This window comes from Oncorhynchus nerka, linkage group LG23 (genome assembly GCF_034236695.1).
Source record: "Oncorhynchus nerka isolate Pitt River linkage group LG23, Oner_Uvic_2.0, whole genome shotgun sequence".
Lineage (NCBI taxonomy): Eukaryota > Metazoa > Chordata > Actinopteri > Salmoniformes > Salmonidae > Oncorhynchus > Oncorhynchus nerka.
In genome coordinates this window covers 28,121,509-28,141,403 of record NC_088418.1, presented here as the reverse complement: position 1 = coordinate 28,141,403, position 19,895 = coordinate 28,121,509, and the positions used below count along the sequence as shown (strand labels likewise).

Here is a 19,895-nt window from a genome sequence, read left to right as displayed (position 1 = left end):
ATTGTTTTAATGAAATAGTGGTATATAGGTGTAGAGTTAGTCTGTGGTGCAAATAATAAAAAATAATAAAACATTTGTAACAGGAATAATGAAGAGAATTTAATGTAGGTAGGCCGTGACCAACCTCACACTCCACTAGCTGGCGATGTAAGCACCTTCAGGTTGGTTGCGATCCGCAAAACAAATTTAAATAATAAGACAGAAATAAACGGTAGGTTCCATATTTGGGTTATGGGTGGTTGGTATATGGATCGGCAGCCAAAACGGTACTACAGCGCCTGGATAGGATAAAGTTAAGGGCCCTGAGATTGTGTGTGGGTGCCTTCAGGATGACCTCTGTTGAGGCATTGCAGGTGGATAGTGGGGAACTGCCACTGAGGATAAGACGGACAATCTTGCTGGGCGAGGTTGAAAGGGAGTTCAGAGGGACATCCTGCAGTCACAGCTACTGGGGAATGCTGGGAGCAAGGAGTGGGTATTCAGAGGGAGTACGAGAAGACAATTGGGCAGAAAGTGGTAGAATATGGACTGGGGGAGAGAGAGATAAGGCCGGGAATTACATTGGGGAACGTTCCTCCGTGGCTGTTTCCGAAACCACATGTGGATATGATTGAGCGTAGGAGAGAATGAGGTGAGGACGTGAGACGGTGTGTGGAGAGATACTGTACATAGATCATCAGTTTTATTTGTTTTTAAGGATATATAGAGATGGTTCAAAGGATCCAGGCTGGGGTGGGGTCAGGGGTGTATATCAAAGATTTCAATGTTAGAGTTTGTAAGCGGTTAACTTATTATGTGTCAGTGTATGCCGGCCGAGTTGTTGGCCATGATTATAGGTTTGAGATGGGTGGAGGAGGTGAATCCACTCAGTGGTGATCTGCTCTGATTCAGCTGCAGTGTTGAGCAGTGTGAAGACGAGCAGGTCGGATAGGGGAGACTTGTTTGTGGAGATGATGGTGCTGTTAATGGGATTGGAGAGGATGGGAGTGGTGGTAAGCTTTTGCTGGTTTCCCGCCCATGGAGGGTAATGAGAAAGCTGATGTGGTGGCTAAGAGTGCGGTGAGGAGAGAGGTGGTAGATATTCAGGTACCGCAGGGAAGTCCTTGATCTGGGTAAAAGGGCTCGACCTTTGGCAAAGGTTGTGCGATGCCAGTAGTAAGGGGAGGCAATTGTACTGCGTACACCAGTCAATTAAGGAAGAGGTGGGGAGTATTGGATGTAGGAGAGAGGAAGTTGTGTGAGGTAAACTACGAATGCCACATTATGGATGATAGGGAGACATGAAACAGGTCTGTGTGATGAGTGTTTAGTGGAGGAAACAGTGGCGCATGTGTTGATATTTTGTGAACTGTATAACATATTTAGGGAGAGATTGTGTGAAAGGGTTAGAAGGATGGACAGGGTTGGGGAGAGGGAAGTAGGTGTCTAGGGCTCTATTTCACTTTCTTAGAAGAACAGGACTAATGAAGATCATTGTATGTAGTTAGGTAGGCAGTGACTAGCCTCACACTCCAGTACAGTAGGTGGCGGTGTATGCACTTTAACATTTAGATGCGACCCGTCAACCAAATCTCAAAGAAGAAGTAACGTTGTTTCTTCCTGGTTTTATTGGTAAACTGGAGTGGCGTTAGCACATTTTGTTTCCAAAAAAAGCCAGTTAAGTAATACACTACAGTTAACACTGGAAGCTCGACATGCAAAAACATCTTAAGGAAGAAGGTAAATAAAACACAAAACAATAGAGCAAAATTGCAAATGCAAATAGCTAGCGCTTTATTTCCATGAATGATCTGTAGTACAATATTATTTAAACCTCTTGAATGTAATCATGTAATGTAATTTACGTAATCGCCGAAAGTCGTGATTTATCATGAGGGCCATAAACGATTACTAGTAATGCTGCGTACTCCCAAGAAAGGTACAAATCTCACCTTTCTGGTAAATTTAAAAAACAAAATTGCTGAGGTGTAGTCACTTGTGAAGACACGCTCAAGTACACCGTACAAATATGAAAATAAGAAATATTTTATATTTCTGTATGAATATGGCTTGAAATGTGCCTATTTTTGAAAGGTCTCTTTTGATTACATTTGCCCCCACTGCTGTGAACTTCTCAGAGCCCTAGCTTGGCTTCCTGAACTAGTTAGGATCTCGCCTTTCATCTCATATTAATATTGTCTGTCAATGACAAAGTGTTTTTTGTTTCAAATCTATTAATTATTTTAGATTACTGTCTATAAATCGTAGGGCTGACCCCAATTAGTCGACTGGGCGATTGTTTGGTCGTTAGGCTGTTGGTCGCCCAAGATTGTTAATGCTCGACTAAAACAAATGCATATAGTTGCGCCCATCTCAGTGAACTAATGCATTGCGGAGGCCTAGACTAAAAGCCAATATATGCTTGATTCGAAAATGTGGTCGGAGGCTCCATAATTGTGGAGGCATGCAGAGGCCAAATCAAGCTCTGTACTGCATCGCCATGCACCTCCCAAATTTTGTAACAATACGGAGGGCTCTGTATAGCTCCGCATTGACCTGATTGGTTGACAGTAGGTGGGAGTGGTACATCCTGTATAATACACAGACTCACTTCATTGACAACAGCTCTCCACTGCTCCGCGAAGCGCAATAAGTATGAATGCCCTGACTTCTGCATGGCCAATGTAGACGTTGTGTTGACTATTCGCCCAGATGCACTTCTCTCTCCAATTTGTGCATATGTATTGTTTCATAACTTTATTGTGTGAATTGTTTGCATTTGATTGTTAGTGTATATCAATTCCCCATTCCATATATCACCAGTAGTACATTTACCGTTTATTCCTATCATTTCTAATACAATGTTTGTTACTTTGGTTATGGTGATTTCTTTTAATGCATTCAATATTATTATTTCAGCCTTCCCATTCTCACTGTCAGAGTGAACACATTGTTTGCAGAGTGCACAGCCTATGGTATACTTGTGAGAAACAGGTTTTGGTTTATTTCATTCCATTTATGAGTAATGTAAATGTATACATACATTGTCTTTTTGTTTTGGAGTGCTCCTGCCAGTGTTGAGTAAGTACACGCATGCATAGATGTAGGTCTATAGGCTACCTGGCCTGCGTGCAAATGTAGGCATATAAATGTAACCATTTGGGGATCTGATAGTATTTCTGATTGGCTTAACACACCACCACTAATGACCTGTCATGCTCTGATCCAGTGGAATCAATGCTTGACTTGGAATGAAATAGGTTCTGGTACTCATTTTGGGTTCTGGTACTGTTTATATTTAGGTGCATGAGCTCCACGATACTTTTGAGATAATATTCTTAAAGAGGAACAGGAGCTCAAGCAGTAGAACATTTGAAATGCCGATACTCAGCTCCAGTGAGCTCCTGCCCAAGTCAAGCACGGCTTCTTATCCCTCGCGCAAATAGCCTACAGCTGTGTCTGTCCAGAAGCTCACTGGCATGGGAAACTCTGAGAACACAGAATATTTTATACTATGTTGCAAGTTTGCTAGCACAAGCTTCGGGCCTGACCCAAGTTAATAGTTGATACAATGTTTCAAGTTTGTTACAGACAGGCCATGTGTAGCCAATGTGATTTATAGGACATTTATTTTAATCAGGATATTTTCTACCTGCAGGCTGCAGTGTTTTTATTTGTTGGCTTTATGTGGGATATTTTTTACATAGTTGTCAATGGCATTAGAAGTAATGTTTTAGGTTTGTAGCTTTTTCATTTAGATTTGGATAGAATTTTGATTAACCACATGACAATGTTTTTGTGGTATGAAGACATCATTATAAATTAAATGAAACTGTGTCACGAAAATGTGCATATCAAAACCATAACTGGCACACAGATCGGTAGAAACGGTAAGATAAATTGGCATTCCACATGAGAAAGGTTGCCGACTCCTCGTGTAGCCTATTACCGTCAACTTCAGGAGAGTAATGGCCGAATCTGCGAAAGCCAGCAGGAGCGGGAGGAGAATAGTTGAGTCAGGTTTTTCTTCTTCTTCTGGTTATCTGGATCTCTGGTGCCCTCTTGAGGCATCAAACCGTAAGCTTAAAACATCATACAAACTCAATGCATATTGTTGATTTGATTAAAACACATAGGGTGTGTCTACATATGGAAAAATACATGTATAAACATTTAGAGCAATCATTTGGTTGAAAGAACATACGACTTTCGGTTGACACAATATTTTTTTTAGTTGGGGACAGCCTTAGTAAATCGACCTCTGAATATGCTACAGTGACGAAACCACTCTCCTGCTGCGTTATGGTGTAAGGATTCCAGGCATATGCGTTGTTAGTAGCTGTGACGTAGGGTTCAGCCAGGAGTTGGATAGTCGAAAGAGCAAATTAAATGGTGCGAGGGACATCTCAGCTTCAAGTGGTGTCAGATTTCACATCCTGCTTCATACAGGCAGAAGAGACAAACTCCTGTGTCCATGAGACGCAGGGCTACCGCTCAATGTGAGACATTTTGATCTACGGTGTCCACTGATAGATTTATAAGCGAAAATGTAGGTCGGAAACGGTTCCAGAACCACTCAGGTTCCCTAAACAGGGGACTTTACATCAAAGAGTATTATTTTTCGATTATTTTTTAAAAAGAAATCATGGTTTTTGATTTGGGTTGAATGCTGTAACAACACCGAATAAACAATGAATAAAAGTCCCATGATGGTAGTGATGCCCATTACTGCTTATCACTTATTAACCATCATTTATTCACATTACTTTACTAAAGTATTTCAGTTGTGCATATTATTTGATGACTATAATTTCATTCTAAGTGATCTCTATAGAGCCGCTTCCTATGCAGTCTGACAGAATCACTATTTTGTAGTTCTTCAAAGTAAATAAGACCACTTTTATGAGTGTTGAATACCAACTGTCAATCACTTTGATCATGTATTTTCAGGTAGAGATGCCTCGCGAAACAACAGCTGCTCTCGATATCCCCTCACGATGCGCATTCTGGTCTTTTCCGTAGAAGGCGTAAAAGAAACACAGACAGGACAAGTAGATGCACAATGGGTAATGGTCATTGTAGTTAATTTAGAAGAAAAATAAACGCACACCTATTTAGACGAGGTGCTGGCTAGCGGAGTAGAAAACTTGAAAATAAAAGAGAGCCGCACACTCTAGGAGCTCAGATGCAAAAATGTCATTACCAACGTTGTCAGGGTATACCCTGATGAAGACAGCTTGGCTGTCGAAACGTTGGCAATTACATTTTTGCATCTGAGCTCCTAGAGTGCGGCTCTCTTTTATTTTCATTGTAGTTAATTACCACGTTTTAAACTATGTTGAAAATTGTCATGTTGGAAACTACAACTCCCTACGACATCACAGTTCGGGCTGTATCTGAGAGTGGTTGTATTGAGAGTGGTTACATTTCTCCAGCAGTGGGGTGACTGCAGATTGCCTCTGGAAAAATACAATCAATATTATTTTACATCATTTTTTTAAAGCCTTGTTTAACAACAAGAAAATCGATCAAAGATGGCTTATTATTATGAAATTATCTTCATGTAAGTATTTTCTAAGGTATTTGTCATCTAGCTAACTATCTGAATTTGTGTTTCTGTAGATGGACCTCTTCCACTGTCGTCTTTGCGTCTTTTTGTTCCTCCACTGCGTCTGGCGTCTGCAGCTCTGTGGCAAGTTGTTCAGCGGAGAGACATAATGGACTATGGCTTGGTGGAGGAGTTTGTCACCACTGTGTTGGAGGTAGTTCCTGATCTGATGAGTTACAGAGAGCGAGTCCAACTCATCATGGGGCTGCGGGCACAGGTGAGAGATGGCATGGATGGAAAAGGAGAGGAGGGATGGGACACTTGTTCAAGTACAGGGGGGACACTTGTTCAAGTACAGGGGGGACACTTGTTCAAGTACAGGGGGGACACTTGTTCAAGTACAGGGGGGACACTTGTTCAAGTACAGGGGGACACTTGTTCAAGTACAGGGGGTGAGGTCACAAACTACATACAGGGCCTTCAGAAAGTATTAATTCCTCTTAACTTACTCCACATTTTGTTGTTACAGCCTGAATTCAAAATGGATTAAATATATTTTTTTCTCACCCATCTACACATTAAGGTTGGAAGGTATTCAGATGCTCATATTGGCGCCAGGTATCCTAGTGGTTAGAGCGTTGGACTAGTAACCGAAAGCTTGAAAGATCGAATCCCCAAGCTGACAAGGTATAAATGTGTCATTCTGCCCCTGAACAAGGCCGTTAACCCACTGTTCCTAGGCCGTCATTGAAAATAAGAATTTGTTCTTAACTGACTTGCCTAGTTAAATAAAGGTAAAATACATTTTTAAAATAAATAAATCTCACCCTGGGATTTACAGTATTACTGGCTTAGTACACAAGGGGGCTCCAAAAACGCAAAAAAAACATTGGGTGTCTATTACCAGAATGCTAACAGAATGAGCACAAGCAATAGCGAATTTCCTGGGAGGCTGCTAGCTAAATATGCTAACAAGCTCAAAAGAAAATAAACAAATTGCAATGACAGGCAATCCAGCTCTTAAAGTTATACATATATACAGTACCAGTCAAATGTTTGGACACACCTACTCATTCCAGGGTGTTTCTTTATTTGTACTATTTTCTACATTGTAGAATAATAGTGAAGACGGGGTGAAATAACATATGGAATATTGTAGTAACAAATAAAGTGTTAAACAGTATTTATTTTATATTTGAGATTCAGCTTTGCACACTCTTGGCATTCTCTCAATCAGCTTCATGAGGCAGTCACCTGGAATGCATTTAAATTAACAGGTGTGCCTTGTTAAAAGTTAATTTGTGGAATTTATTTTCTCCTTAATGCATTTGAGCCAATCATTTGTGTTGTGACAAGGTAAGGATGGTATACAGAAGATTTGGTATACAGATTTAGTAAAAGACCAAGTCCATATTATGGCAAGAACAGCTCAAATAAGCAAAAATAAATGACAGTCCTTCATTACTTTTAGACATGTCAGTCAATCCGGAAAATGTCAAGAACTTTGAATGGTTCTTCAAGTGCAATTGCAAAAACCATCAAGCGCTATTATGAAACTGGCTCTCATGAGAACAGCCACAGGAAAGGAAGACCCAGAGTTACCTCTGCTGCAGAGGACAAATTCATTAGAGTTGACTGCACCTCAGATTGCAGCCCAAATAAATACTTCACAGAGTTCAAGTAACAGACACATCTCAACATCAACAGGTGTACCTTGTTAAAAGTACATTTGTGGAATTTCTTACCTCAATGCGTTTGAGCCAATCAGTTGTGCTGTGACAAGGTAGGGTTGGTATACAGACGATAGCCTATTTGGTAAAATACGAAGTCCATATGATGGCCAGAACAGCTCAAATAATCAACGAGAAAAAAACTGTCCATCATTACTTTAATTAAGAAATGAAGGTCAGTCAATACGGAACATTTCAAGAACTTTGAAAGTTTCTTCAAGTACAGTCGCAAAAACCATCAAGCGCTATGATGAAACTTGCTCTCATGAGGACAGATACAGGAAAGGAAGACCAAGCGTTACACCTGCAGGGGAGAAAATGTTCATTAGAGTTACCAGACTCAGAAATTGCAGAGCAAATAAATGCTTCAGAGTTCAAGTAACAGACACATCTCAGCATCAACTGTTCAGAGGAGACTGCATGAATCAGACCTTCATGGTCGAATTGCTGCAAAGAAACCACTACTAAAGGACACCAATGAGAAGAAGAGACTTGCTTGGGCTGAGAAACACGGGAAATGGACATTAGACTGGTGGAAATCTGTCCTTTGGTCTGATGAGTTCAAATTTTAGATTTTTGATTCCAACCTCGATGTGAGACGCAGAGTAGGTGAACAGATGATCTCCGCATGTGTGGTTCCCACCGTGAAGCATGGAGGAGGAGGTGTGATGGTGTGGGGGAGCTTTGCTGGTGACACTGTCTGTGATTTATTTAGAATTCAAGGCACACTTATTTTGAATTCAGGACACATTCTGCAGCGATACGTCATCCCATCTGGTTTTGGGCTTAGTGGGACTATAATTTGTTTTTCAACACGACAATGACCCAAAACGCACCTCTAGGCTGTGTAAGGCCTATTTGACAAAGAAGGAGAGTGATGGAGAGCTGCATCAGATGACCTGGCTTCCACAATCACCTGACCTCAACCCAATTGAGATGGTTTGGGATGAGTTGGTCTGGGGGTGAAGGAAAAGCAGCCAGCAAGTGCTCAGCATATGTGGGATCTCCTTCAAGACTGTTGGAAAAGTATTCCAGGTGAAAATGGTTGAGAGAATGCCAAAAGTGTGCAAGGCTGTCTTCAAGGCAAAGGGTGGCTACTTTGAAGAATCTAAGATATAAAATATATTTTGATTTGTTTAACAAATTAAGACATCCCATAGTCTCTTACTTGCAGGTTGGTGTAAATAATAATGAATTGTATTTTTTTACTCCCATCAGCTGGTTCTGGAGTTGTGTCGCACAGATCACCTAGCTGACCCCGACACCATCCAGCCACACCTGAACAGGCTTAGATCCTGTGTCATCACTCATAGGGAAAAGGAGGTGAGTGCTGCTACTCAGTGAAATATCAAGACTGATAACTTTGCTGTTGTTTAACGTTGGCTAGTTAAATTGACTGACTGTTCAATGCTTGCTGTAGATTCCTGATCCAGAGGTGGAGGCATCAGAATCCAACTTCCTGAAGCTGATTCAAAGCCTGCTAGAAGACCCAATTGAGAGAGAACACTTCTTCCAGGTCAGTGTTGTCACTGACTGTGTAGCTGATCAATTATTTGTGACATTTTTCTTTATAAGGTTACCAAAATGTGAAAGGTATGAATACTTTCACATGCATTGTAGATCATTGTTTTAATTCAAAAGCATGGACATAATGTTCTTGTTTGTTTTCTAGAATGTTTATTCAGAGGAATTCGGCCTCAAGTATGACTCCGCACTGCAGAGTCTGGTGTGGGAGTTCCTGTCTAGGCTGGAGAAGTTACTTCCAACACCAACCCTTCAACAGGTACCATGCTAATGTTATTGCCATCATCAGTCTACTTTCATACAACAATCACTGTACAAAGGGATCCTATACAAATTGGTTGGTAGTGGTTGGACCAAAGGTGACAGTGTTCCACTTTGGGTAAGCAGGCTTTATACCTATTCAGAAAACATGCTCCAGGTGGCAGTACATACCCTTTCAGTTTGTTTACAGACTGTCAAAACACTAATAGAAGTAGAAGAAGAAATTGGCTACTTTAAAATGGAGATAGCCCTCAATGCCGCCACTGCGAAGATGTGCCCTCTATCCAACTCTATGGTTTAAACCAAATGTTTAAATTATATAAATGCCAAATGTCTATTCATTGGATCCAATTATGGTAGAATGCAACATCCATAGAGAGATGTTTCTATTAACTGGTTTCATATAAAATATTAATTCAGATGATATTATAGAAATGGGGATCATTGCCATTCCTCTTTCCATTAGACTGCATCTTGGTTTCTTCCTGACCCTTCTATCCTGGAGGACTGTGTGCAGTTTGTGTGTCACCCCGAGCCTTTGAAGACCCTACTCCAGTACCAAAACAACACATATGAATATGTGGACACCAACGGTAAGAGCTATGTTACTCTGAGCTTTAATGTATGACATAAAAATAAGCAAACTTGAACTCACTGTTCTATATCGTGGAGCTCCGCCCCATAGGGGAACAACACCAACGTGTTGTTTGTATAATAAAGACTGTTCCAATTGACTTTTGTCACAAGAGAACCTCTTTTCCATGACAACCAAAGAGTAATGTGGATGAGGTGTTAAAGAGCAGCCTGGGACGTTGGTGAGGAAATCGCCAGAGAAAGTCGCCGTTCTCACTGCAGAGATTATGGAACTTTTGGCGAAGGAGGCGCGGTCACAGTACATTCCCGCGAGCAAAGGAACAACGGGCTATACTCGCCCTACTTCCTAGTGCCAAAATAGACGAGGGGGGGAATGAGGCCAATACTGGATCTACACATTCTCAACGATAGTGTAGCCACAAAGGGCCCTTTCGAATGCTTACGACAAAGCATCTGCTGGAATGTGTCCACAACAGACTTTTGTATAAACATAGACCTAAAGGACGTGTACTTCCATGTGCCGGTACATCCGCGTCACAGGAAGTTTCTGCGTTTCGCCTCCCAAGGGGTACGAGTATGTGAGAATGCCATTCGGGTTCACCCTGGCACCTCGCACCTTTTCCAAATGCATGGAGGCGGCAATCGAACCGTCGCGTCGTCAGCGGATAAGGGACGTGGCCTACCTAGACGGCCTACTGGTCTCGCCTCATCAGCAGAGCTGGCGATCGCACACACGACACAGACTGTGATTCATCGCACGCGTGTGGGGGTTTGCTGTGAATTGGGGAAAGAGAGTGCACCTTGGCTCAGTCATCGGATTGTCTATCTGGGATTGCAGCTAGACTATGTGACTATGAAGGCTCGAACTTCAGATCCTTGTCGGGCTGCCCTGTTGCTAGCCCTACGAAGGTTTCATCCGAATCACACAGTGATGGCGCATTCGGTCATGACACTCTTGGGTCTCATGTCGTCATGTCGTCTGAGAAATCAGTATGATATGTCTTCTAACCATGGTTCAGTCTGTACTCAGCAAAGCGGATTGGAGGACTTAAACTAAGTGGAAAAACTGCAGGACCGATGGACTGGTTTCCTTCAGGTCCGCTTTTACCTGTTCGGGTGACTATGTGACATGACTCCTGACTGAGAGATCAATACAGTAGAGGTCATGTATTCTAACCTGCCCACAGGTCTATGACTATGTTTGGGCGGAAGGATGAGGGAAATAGTTCCTGTAACTAGTATTACAGTCCTATTAGACCAATCATTGAATATTGACAGGATATTGAAGTATCATCCATCTGCTGGTTCAGATTAGTAAGGCTCATATTCTGTTTATCTGCCCACTAACCATTGACTACGTCTCTGGACTGAGTGGGGCGGATTGTACTGAGGACACAGTATATTGTGACACAGTGTGGTCGCAGCCATTGCTGGGCCCGACCTTTTCATTAAGTTGGAAGTCTTAGGCTCGGCGGAAAGTACATTTCGGAGCGTTTGCGCTCCACCTTAAACCACTAGTAGCAGAGCTCCCCTATGGGGCTCCGCTCTACGATATAGAACGATAGTTACCGGAGTGTTATCTCCAGTTCTATGAGTGGAGCAGAGCCCCATAGGACTTAAGGCCCTGCCGACCCCCAGTCTTGCGGAAGATAATTTTTTGGGAGGCTGATTGAGGGGAAGCGTCCGCTTTATATAGGGACACCTGTGCTCCCATTGGCTGCAGGTGTGTGCATAATTATCTCTCAGGCTATTCAAACCACTAGGAGCAGAGCTCCCTCATGGGGCTCCGCCCCACTCATAGAATTGGAGTTACAACTCCGGTAACTATCGTTCACCACTATATCATATAGAGGTCAACCGATTATGATTTTTCAATGCTGATACCGATACCGATTATTGGAGGACGTAAAAAGCCGATACCAATTCATTAATAATGACAATTACAATACTGAATGAACAATGAACACTTATTTTAACTTAATGTAATACATAAATAAAATCAATTTAGTCTCAAATAAATAATGAAACATGTTCAATTTGGTTTAAATAATGCAAAAAACAAAGTGTTGGAGAAGAAAGTAAAAGTGCAATATGTGCCATGTAAGAAAGCTAACGTTTAAGTTCCTTGCGCAGAACATATGAAAGCTGGTGGTTCCTTTTAACATGAGTCTTCAATATTCCCAGGTAAGAAGTTTTAGGTTGTAGTTATTATAGGAATTATAGGACTATTTCTCTCTATACCATTTGTATTTCATTAACCTTTGACTATTGGATGTTCTTATAGGCACTTTAGTATTGCCAGTGTAACAGTATAGATTCTGTCCCTCTCCTCGCTCCTCCCTGGGCTCGAACCAGGAACACAACGACAACAGCCACCCTCGAAGCAGCGTTACCCATGCAGAGCAAGGGGAACAACCACTCCAAGTCTCAGAGCGAGTGACGTTTGAAACACTTAGCTCGCACACCGCTAAATAGATAGCCATTTCACATTGGTTACACCAGCCTCATCTCGGGACTTGATAGGCTTGAAGTCATAAACAGCGCAAATGCTTGACGCACAACGAAGAGCTGCTGGCAAAATGCACTAAAGTGCTGTTTGAATGAGTTCTTACGAGCCTGCTGCTGCCTTCCACCGCTCAGTCAGACTGCTCTATCAAATCATAGACTTAGTTATAACATAATAACACACAGAAATACGAGCCTTAGGTCATTAATAGTTTCCGGATTCGACCATATCATCTCGAAAACAAGACGTTTATTCTTTCAGTGAAATACGGAACCGTTCCGTATTTTATCTAATGGGTGGCATCCATTAGTCTAAATATTCCTGTTACATTGCACAACCTTCAATGTTATGTCATAATTACGTAAAATTCTGGCAAATTAGGCGGGCCAAACTGTTGCATATACACTGACTCTGCGTGCAATGAACGCAAGAGAAGTGACACAATTTCACCTGTTTAATATTGCCTGCTAACCTGGATTTCTTTCAGCTAAATATGCAGGTTTAAAAATATGTACTTCTGTGTATTGATTTTAAGAAAGGCATTGATGTTCATGGTTAGGTACACCTTGTAGCAAGGATACGCACCGCATCGATTATATGCAACGCAGGACACGCTAGATAAACTAGTAATATCATCAAACCATGTGATTATGATTGATTGTTTTTTATAAGATAAGTTTAATGCTAGATAGCAACTTACCTTGGCTTACTGCATTCGCATAACAGGCGGTGTCCTCGTGGAGTGCAATGAGAGGCAGGTGGTTAGAGCGTTGGACGAGTTAACTGTAAGGTTGCAAAATTGAATCCCCCGAGCTGACAAGGTGAAAGAAATTCTGTCGTTCTGCCCCTGAATGAGGCAGTTAACCCACCATTCCTAGTCCGGCAATTGAAAATAAGAATGTTTTCTTTGCTGACTTTCCTAGTTAAATAAAGATTAAATAAAGGTGTAAAAAAATCGGTGTCCAAAAATACCGATTTCCGATTGTTATGAAAACTTGAAATCGGCCCTAATTAAATCGGACATTCCGATTAATCGGTCAACCTCTAGTATCATGTAACTGCTGGTTGTTTATTATCAATGCCATAAAAAGACATTGGTTTGTGTCCCTAAAACTAAAAAAGATGAACCAGGGTTTGTTTGACATGGACTTTCCTTGTCTTCCTGTCTCAGCTCAATCTTCGGTCGACTACATCCTCTCATCGCTGTCGCTCTCTCCACTAAAGACAGTTGTGATCTTTCCAGATCAAACTGACCCAGAGATCAAATCAGAACCCATGGAGGAACCTTTGCCATATGAACATATGAACATTCAAAGCCCAGCCTCATCTGACAACGATTCAGAAATGCTTCCTTTGTTGGAGTCAGATTACGTGAAGAGCGTAGAAGGGGTGCATTCAGACGGACATTTGAATGTTGAGATTTTGTCTTTACAAATTCAAGGTTCAGAAGAGGTGTGTATACACAAGGAAACTACTGAGGGAGACCTTAAACACGAGACAGTTGACAAAGAGTTAGCAAGAGAGAGAGAACTAGATGGAGCTTTTCACCAACCTCAAACTGACAGTGGGCTATCAATACAAAAACCTCACAGCATCCAACAGAAAGTGCAGGACAGTTCTAGTTTGTCAACTTCCTGTCTGCTCCGTCAGCCCACGGTGCTGCTGCAGCGACTTGACATGACTGATATGCCGTTACTTGTGTCATCTCCAACATTGAGTCCAACATTGAGGAGAAAGAGGCTTCAAATGAAAAAAGGGCGATCCCAAGGACAGAGAGCAGGATGGGTCATATCTCCAGAAAGTAAGAGGAATGCCAATGGACAGCCACCACCAGAGACTGAGTAAGAATGTATTATACTGGAAACAATTCTTGCTACTGGTAATCTTCCATTACAATCCTAACGCTCCTTCAATTTGGTCTTTTTCAGACAAGACAGTGTAACCTCAGACGATGATGCTTCCAAGAAAAGGAAAGCTGGTAGGAAAATCATCCTAGCTATGATTCAGGCTCCCAATTTTATACAGAATCTGCTTCTTAAAGTGATATTTGGCTCAACGTTTATAATACGTTAATGGTAAGCTCAGTATTTTACAACGTGATGCCGGATGGTTTCTCACCCTGAAAGTATACTATAGGCCAGGAGAAACTGTAATCCCTGGTTCAGTTTTCTACAAAATTCAGCTAATTTCAGTCACCGCTTGCCAACAATGAATGGGAGTGGTAGGGTGCCTGTTGAAAATAATGGCCAACTCATGTATATCAGGCACCAGATACCCCTCCCATTGATTTTTAGCTAGGGTGGCTAAAGTTAGCTGGAGATTGTAGTGGCTGTTTAAAGAAAACCAAACCATGGATTACAGTTTATCCCGGCCCATAGACGACTATCAGGGAGAGAAACCATCTGACATTAAGTTTTAAAGTACTTCCCCTTCAATCACTTGCCTTGGAATGCACGTTCAAAAAGTCACACATTTGGCAATTTTGTTAATAGCATAAAACCTATGGCTGCTAAAGTTAAAGCAATTTGCATGTCTTAGCCAGACAGTGTATCTATAACCGTTTGACCCTTACTTGTTCTCCCAGATTTTGCCATGTTTTGAGATCACTATTTTTTTTTTCAACTCTAGGTAGAGGCCTAGAGGAAGAGACACTGCACCACCACGTCAAGGACATTCACTCAGAGGAGTGCAGTGGACAGAACAGAGAACCTTTTGACAGTATGCCTCAGTATTCTTTGGCCCCTGACCTATCCCATGTAATTGGGCAGTCTACTAGAAGCAAGCGGGTCAAAATGTGCTCCTTTTGTAGGAAGACCTTCATTGGAGCAAAGGATTTGACGGCACACATGAGATCTCATACTGAGCAGAGTCCTTACCAGTGTACCCAGTGTTTGCAAGGCTTTGAACATCATGAGGACTTACACAAACATCAACAGATTAGGTGTGAGGTGGCAACTCAACCAGAAGAGGACAACATGTCTACGGCATCTTTTGAAGAGGATAACATGTCTGCAACATCTTTTGAGGATGGGATCGAGACATCCCAGCCCAATGGCACTTCGCCCCTGAGCCCAACAACTTCTAACGTTCGTCCCAATCCAAAAGAGTTTTCCAAAGCCAGAACTTGCCATGTGTGTCAGGAAACTTTCCAAAGTTCATATTTAATGAGAAAGCACCTGAATTCCAAACACGATCAGCTCCCTTACCAGTGCTGCGACTGTGGAGAACATTTCAAGAGGAAGTTTCATTTAAAGGAACATAAGAAATTGTGCTTGGCGGCGAGCTCAACAACTTCCAACATTTGTCCCACTCCAGATCAGTCTTCCAAAGCCAGAAATTGCAGTTTGTGTAACAAGACTTTTGACAGTGCATATTTAATGAGAAAGCACCTCAAATCCAAACATGATCAACTCCCTTACCAGTGCCCGGGCTGTGGAGGAAATTTCCAAAGGAATTTTCATTTGAAGGAGCATAAAAAAGAGTGCTTGGTGGTCAAGAGTCTCCTCTCTTGCTCTCTGTGTGACAAAACTTTCATTGAAGCAAGCAATTTGACAAAACACATGAGATCTCACACTTACCAGTGCACCAAGTGTTTGCAAAGCTTTGAACGTCAGGAAGACTTACAGAAACATCTGCAGAATGTGTTTGAAGAGCCAGCTCAATTTGAAGAGGACAACACGTCGATGCCATCTTTTGAGGATGGGACAGAGACATCCCAGCCCGACGACACTTCCAATGTCCTTCCCACTCGAAAGGAGTCTTCCAGAGCCAGAACGTGCCGTTTGTGTCACAAAACTTTTGACACTATACATTTCATGAAAAAGCACCTGAATTCCAAACATGCTCAGCTCCCTTACCAATGCCTCCACTGTGGAGAAAACTTCAGGAAGAAGTTTAATTTGAAAGAACATCAGAAAGAGTGCCATAAACCCACTCCAACACAGTTGTCCAAGGCCAGAACATGCCGTGTGTGTCACAAGACTTTTGTTAGTGTACATTTAATGAGAAAGCACCTCAAATCCAAACATGATCTGCTCCCTTACCAGTGTCTCGGCTGTGGAGACCATTTCTACAAAAATTCTCACTTGCTGAAACATGAAAAAGTTTGCTCAGCGGCAAAGAGGCTTCTCACTTGTTGTGAGTGTGGTAAGACTTTTAAGCTCTCTCAGCTTAAGTGGTATAACCAGGTGAACCAACAGCAGGCACCTAGGGGGGGTCACCAAGAGACCAACATGACTCTAATAGTGGAAAATGGGATGGAGATACCCCAGTCCTTCAACACAACACCCCAGAACCCAACAACCTCCAATGCTCTCACAATTCAAGGGCAATCCTCCACAATAGCCAACCATTATGAAACATGTCTTTTGTGTAATGAAACGTTTGAAAATGGAGAGAATCTGAGAAAACATATGAAATTCCAACATGATGTACGTACGTACGTGTGCCTTGTTTGCGGGGAGACATTCCAAAGCAAATCTGAACTACAGAAACATTCTGACATTCATTTGGGCTCCAGAAAGTGTCCTTTGTGTGTTAAGAATACTTCTGAATCAACGCTGCAGCACGTTCAGAGACAACAGCAAGACTCGAGGGTGTCAAGTGAGGGAGTCAACCCAAACCAGCACCAAAGGGATGTTGATCCAGCAGATGGCAGCAGCTCGCTGGCACCAAGGGAACATGAGACAAATATCCCCCAGCCTTCAACCTATCTATGTGATACATGTGGTAAAGACTTCCCATCTCTGTGCCGATTGAAAAGACATTTGCAAGTACATACAGGAGAGCAGCCTTTTCCTTGCACGGATTGTGGCAAATGTTTTACTTGCAAGGGTAGTCTGAAAATCCATCAACGCCTTCATACAGGAGAGCGGCCATTTGCGTGCACTTTGTGCCAACAACGCTTTATCACAAATAAACACCTAAAAAGACATGTGTTTACTCACACAAGGGAAAAGCCTTTTCAGTGTTCAGCTTGTGGGAAAACCTTCAAAACGAAACAAGGCTGGAGCAGACATCAACAATTTAGGCGTTGTTACCTGGAAAAACATACTAGAGCAAGTTTTCTAGGGAATCAGAAGGACTTACAAAAACATCAGCAGATTGGGCGCGAGGAGGCAGCTCAACCAGGAGAGGATAACCTGTCTACAACATCTTTTGAGTATAAGACATCCCAGGCCCATGGCACTTCAACCCAGAGCCCAGACACTTCTAATGTTCGTCCTACCCCAAGACAGTCCTCCAAAGCCAGGACGTGCCACGTGTGTCATGAAATCTTCCATAGTGCATATTTAATGAGAAAGCACCTGAATTCCAAACATGACCAGCTCCCTTACCAGTGCCTCGACTGTGGAGAACATTTCAAGAGGAAGTTCAATTTGAGGGAACACAAGGCAAAGTGTCATTTTACGCCTTCCTCCAAAGCCAGAAAATGCTGTTTGTGTAACAAGACTTTCAACAGTCCATATTTAGTGAGAAAGCACCTCAAGTCCCAACATGATCAACTCCCTTACCAGTGCCGCGACTGTGGATTTTTTTTTTAAGCTGAAGTTTAATATGAAGAAGCATAAGAAAAAATGCCCCACTCTGAAAAGACATTAGCGAGTACACGCTGGAGAGCAGAATCCTTGCACGGATTGTAGCAAACACTTTCCTTTGAAGGGTAGTTTGAAAACCCACCAACTCCTTCATACAGAAGAGCAGCCATTTGCGTGCACTTTGTGCCAAGAACGCTTTATCACGAATAAACAGCTACAAGGACATATGTTTACTCACTCAAAGGAGAAGCCTTTTCAGTATTAAGCTTGTGGGAAGGAAGACTTTCAAAACATGGTTGGAGCAGACATCAACAATTTAGGCATGGTCAGCTGAAAAAAAATATATACGAGAACAAGTTTGCTTGAAGATTGAGTAATTGTAATTCCCGACCTTCACCATTTCACTTGTGATTTTGGTTCTTATTTTATTCTCTTTGAATAGAGACATGTTTGGTTTATACAAACAAACGTCACCTTTGAGTGATGCACACGCATTCTCGTGTTAAAAAAAAGCCCTCTAGCAGAATATTTACACGCAGATGTCGGGACCTTGACAAACTTAATAGTAATGACTATGAAAACACAAGACTGGTGGCTGTAACTATGTTCAAGGAGAGTATTATTCTTCTGGCTTTTATCAAGCTCTATTTGTGATATTTGACCTTGCTGGCTTGGTAGCTTGCTAGGTAGTTCATCCTCGGAAGACATCTGTGACGTTGTAGACGATAACCATCGGACTACATGTTTGTTAACTTGCATAAGCTGCATCTGAAGTTGGATGTTGTTGTATTGTCAATCCCCGATCTGAGGAAGAACTGCGCACTGCAACTTCACGACCCGGCCGGGAAATGGGTCTATTACCTATGTTCAGGAATGTCCCCCAGAGCTGTTGCCAGAGAATTTAATGTTCATTTCTCTACCATAAGCTGCTTCCAAAGTCGTTTTAGAGAATTAGGCAGTACGTCCAACCGGCCTCGTAACCGCAGACCATGTGTAACCACGCCAGCCCAGGACCTCCACATCCGGCTTCTTCACCTGCGGGATCGTCTGAGACCAGCCACCCGGACAGCTGATGAAACTTTGGGTTTGCACAACCGAAGGATTTCTGCACAAACTGTGGTGCTTATCGTCCTCACCAGGGTCTTGACATGACTGCAGTTTGGCGTCGGAACCGAATTCAGTGGGCAAATGCTCACCATTAATTCGCTGCACGCTGTGCTCTTCACGGATGAATCCCTGTTTCAACCGTAATGATGGCAGATGGCAGACCCACGTGTATGACGTCATGTGGGCGAGCAGTTTCCTGATGTCATCATTGTGAACAGTGTGCCCCATGTTGCTGGTGGGGTTATGGTATGGGCAGGCATAAACTACAGACAACAAACACAACTGCATTTTATCGATGGCAATTTGAATGCACAGAGTTGATACCGTGACAAGATCCTGAGGCCAATTGTCGTGCCAGTCATCCGCCGCCATCACCTAATTTTTCAGCATGGTAATGCACAGCCCCATTGTCGCAAGGATCTGTACACACTTCCTGGAATCTAAAAATGTTGCAGCTCTTCCATGGCCTGCATACTCACCAGACATGTCACCCATTGAGCATGTTTGGGATGCTCGAGAGAGACGTGTACGACAGCGTGTTCCAGTGTCGGCCAATATCTAGCATACCCATTTAAGAGGAGTGGGACAACATTCCACAGGCCACAAACAACAGCCTGATCGACTCTATGCGAAGGAAATGTGTTGCGCTGCATGAGGCAAATAGTGGTCACACCAGGCACTGACTCGTTTTCTGATCCACGCCCCTATCTTTTTATTTTATTATTAAGGTATTTGTTATCATCAGATGCATATCTATATGCCCAGTTATGTGAAATCCATCATTTCGGGCCTAATGAATTTATTTCAATTGACTGATTTCTTTACATGAACTGTAGTAAAATCTTTGAAATTGTTGCATGTTTGGTTTATATTTTTTTGCTCAGCGTAGATGGTGGGCGTTGGACGCGGTTTGTGACACACAAGGTTGTCATTTTGAATTCCAATGCAGCTTTTGTTTTTCAACAGTATTAACGAATCGCCATTGTTTTCTACTCTAAATCACTAACTCAACAGCTTCATATTAAAAACAAGAATGGCGCCCTGACCCCTGCTGGCGCAGTGGTCCAAGCACTGGTTTATGGACCAGAAGGATACAGGCTCTAATTTTG

General features: G+C 42.4%; 1 protein-coding gene across 2 annotated transcripts; it reads left to right on the top strand.

Moving 5' to 3' along the window:
* The first annotated feature begins 1,593 nt into the window (after nucleotides 1–1,593).
* On the top strand, nucleotides 1,594–19,639 carry LOC115106646 (zinc finger protein 845-like). 2 transcript variants are annotated; one of them, XM_029629577.2, is made up of 9 exons: nucleotides 1,594–1,719; nucleotides 5,602–5,804; nucleotides 8,476–8,580; nucleotides 8,678–8,773; nucleotides 8,930–9,040; nucleotides 9,509–9,635; nucleotides 13,314–13,983; nucleotides 14,071–14,120; nucleotides 14,771–19,639. In XM_029629577.2, the coding sequence occupies exons 1-9, from the start codon at nucleotides 1,695–1,697 to the stop codon at nucleotides 17,683–17,685; spliced, it is 4,302 nt and encodes a 1,433-aa protein (XP_029485437.2). In that variant the 5' UTR covers nucleotides 1,594–1,694; the 3' UTR covers nucleotides 17,686–19,639. The 2 variants fall into 2 exon arrangements, with proteins under 2 accessions (XP_029485437.2, XP_029485438.1); XM_029629578.2 differs by lacking the exon at nucleotides 13,314–13,983 and having other exon boundaries at nucleotides 14,771–14,859.
* Nucleotides 19,640–19,895: the final 256 nt, after the last annotated feature.

What these genes read in the sequence shown, in the direction of transcription:
- LOC115106646 (XM_029629577.2), top strand. Translation starts at nt 1,695, where the DNA reads ATGCAAAAACATCTTAAGGAAGAAG. An exon ending in TCATGGGGCTGCGGGCACAG is followed by an intron (nt 5,805 to 8,475) that starts GTGAGAGATGGC and finishes TACTCCCATCAG; the next exon opens with CTGGTTCTGGAGTTGTGTCG. An exon ending in TCACTCATAGGGAAAAGGAG is followed by an intron (nt 8,581 to 8,677) that starts GTGAGTGCTGCT and finishes TGCTTGCTGTAG; the next exon opens with ATTCCTGATCCAGAGGTGGA.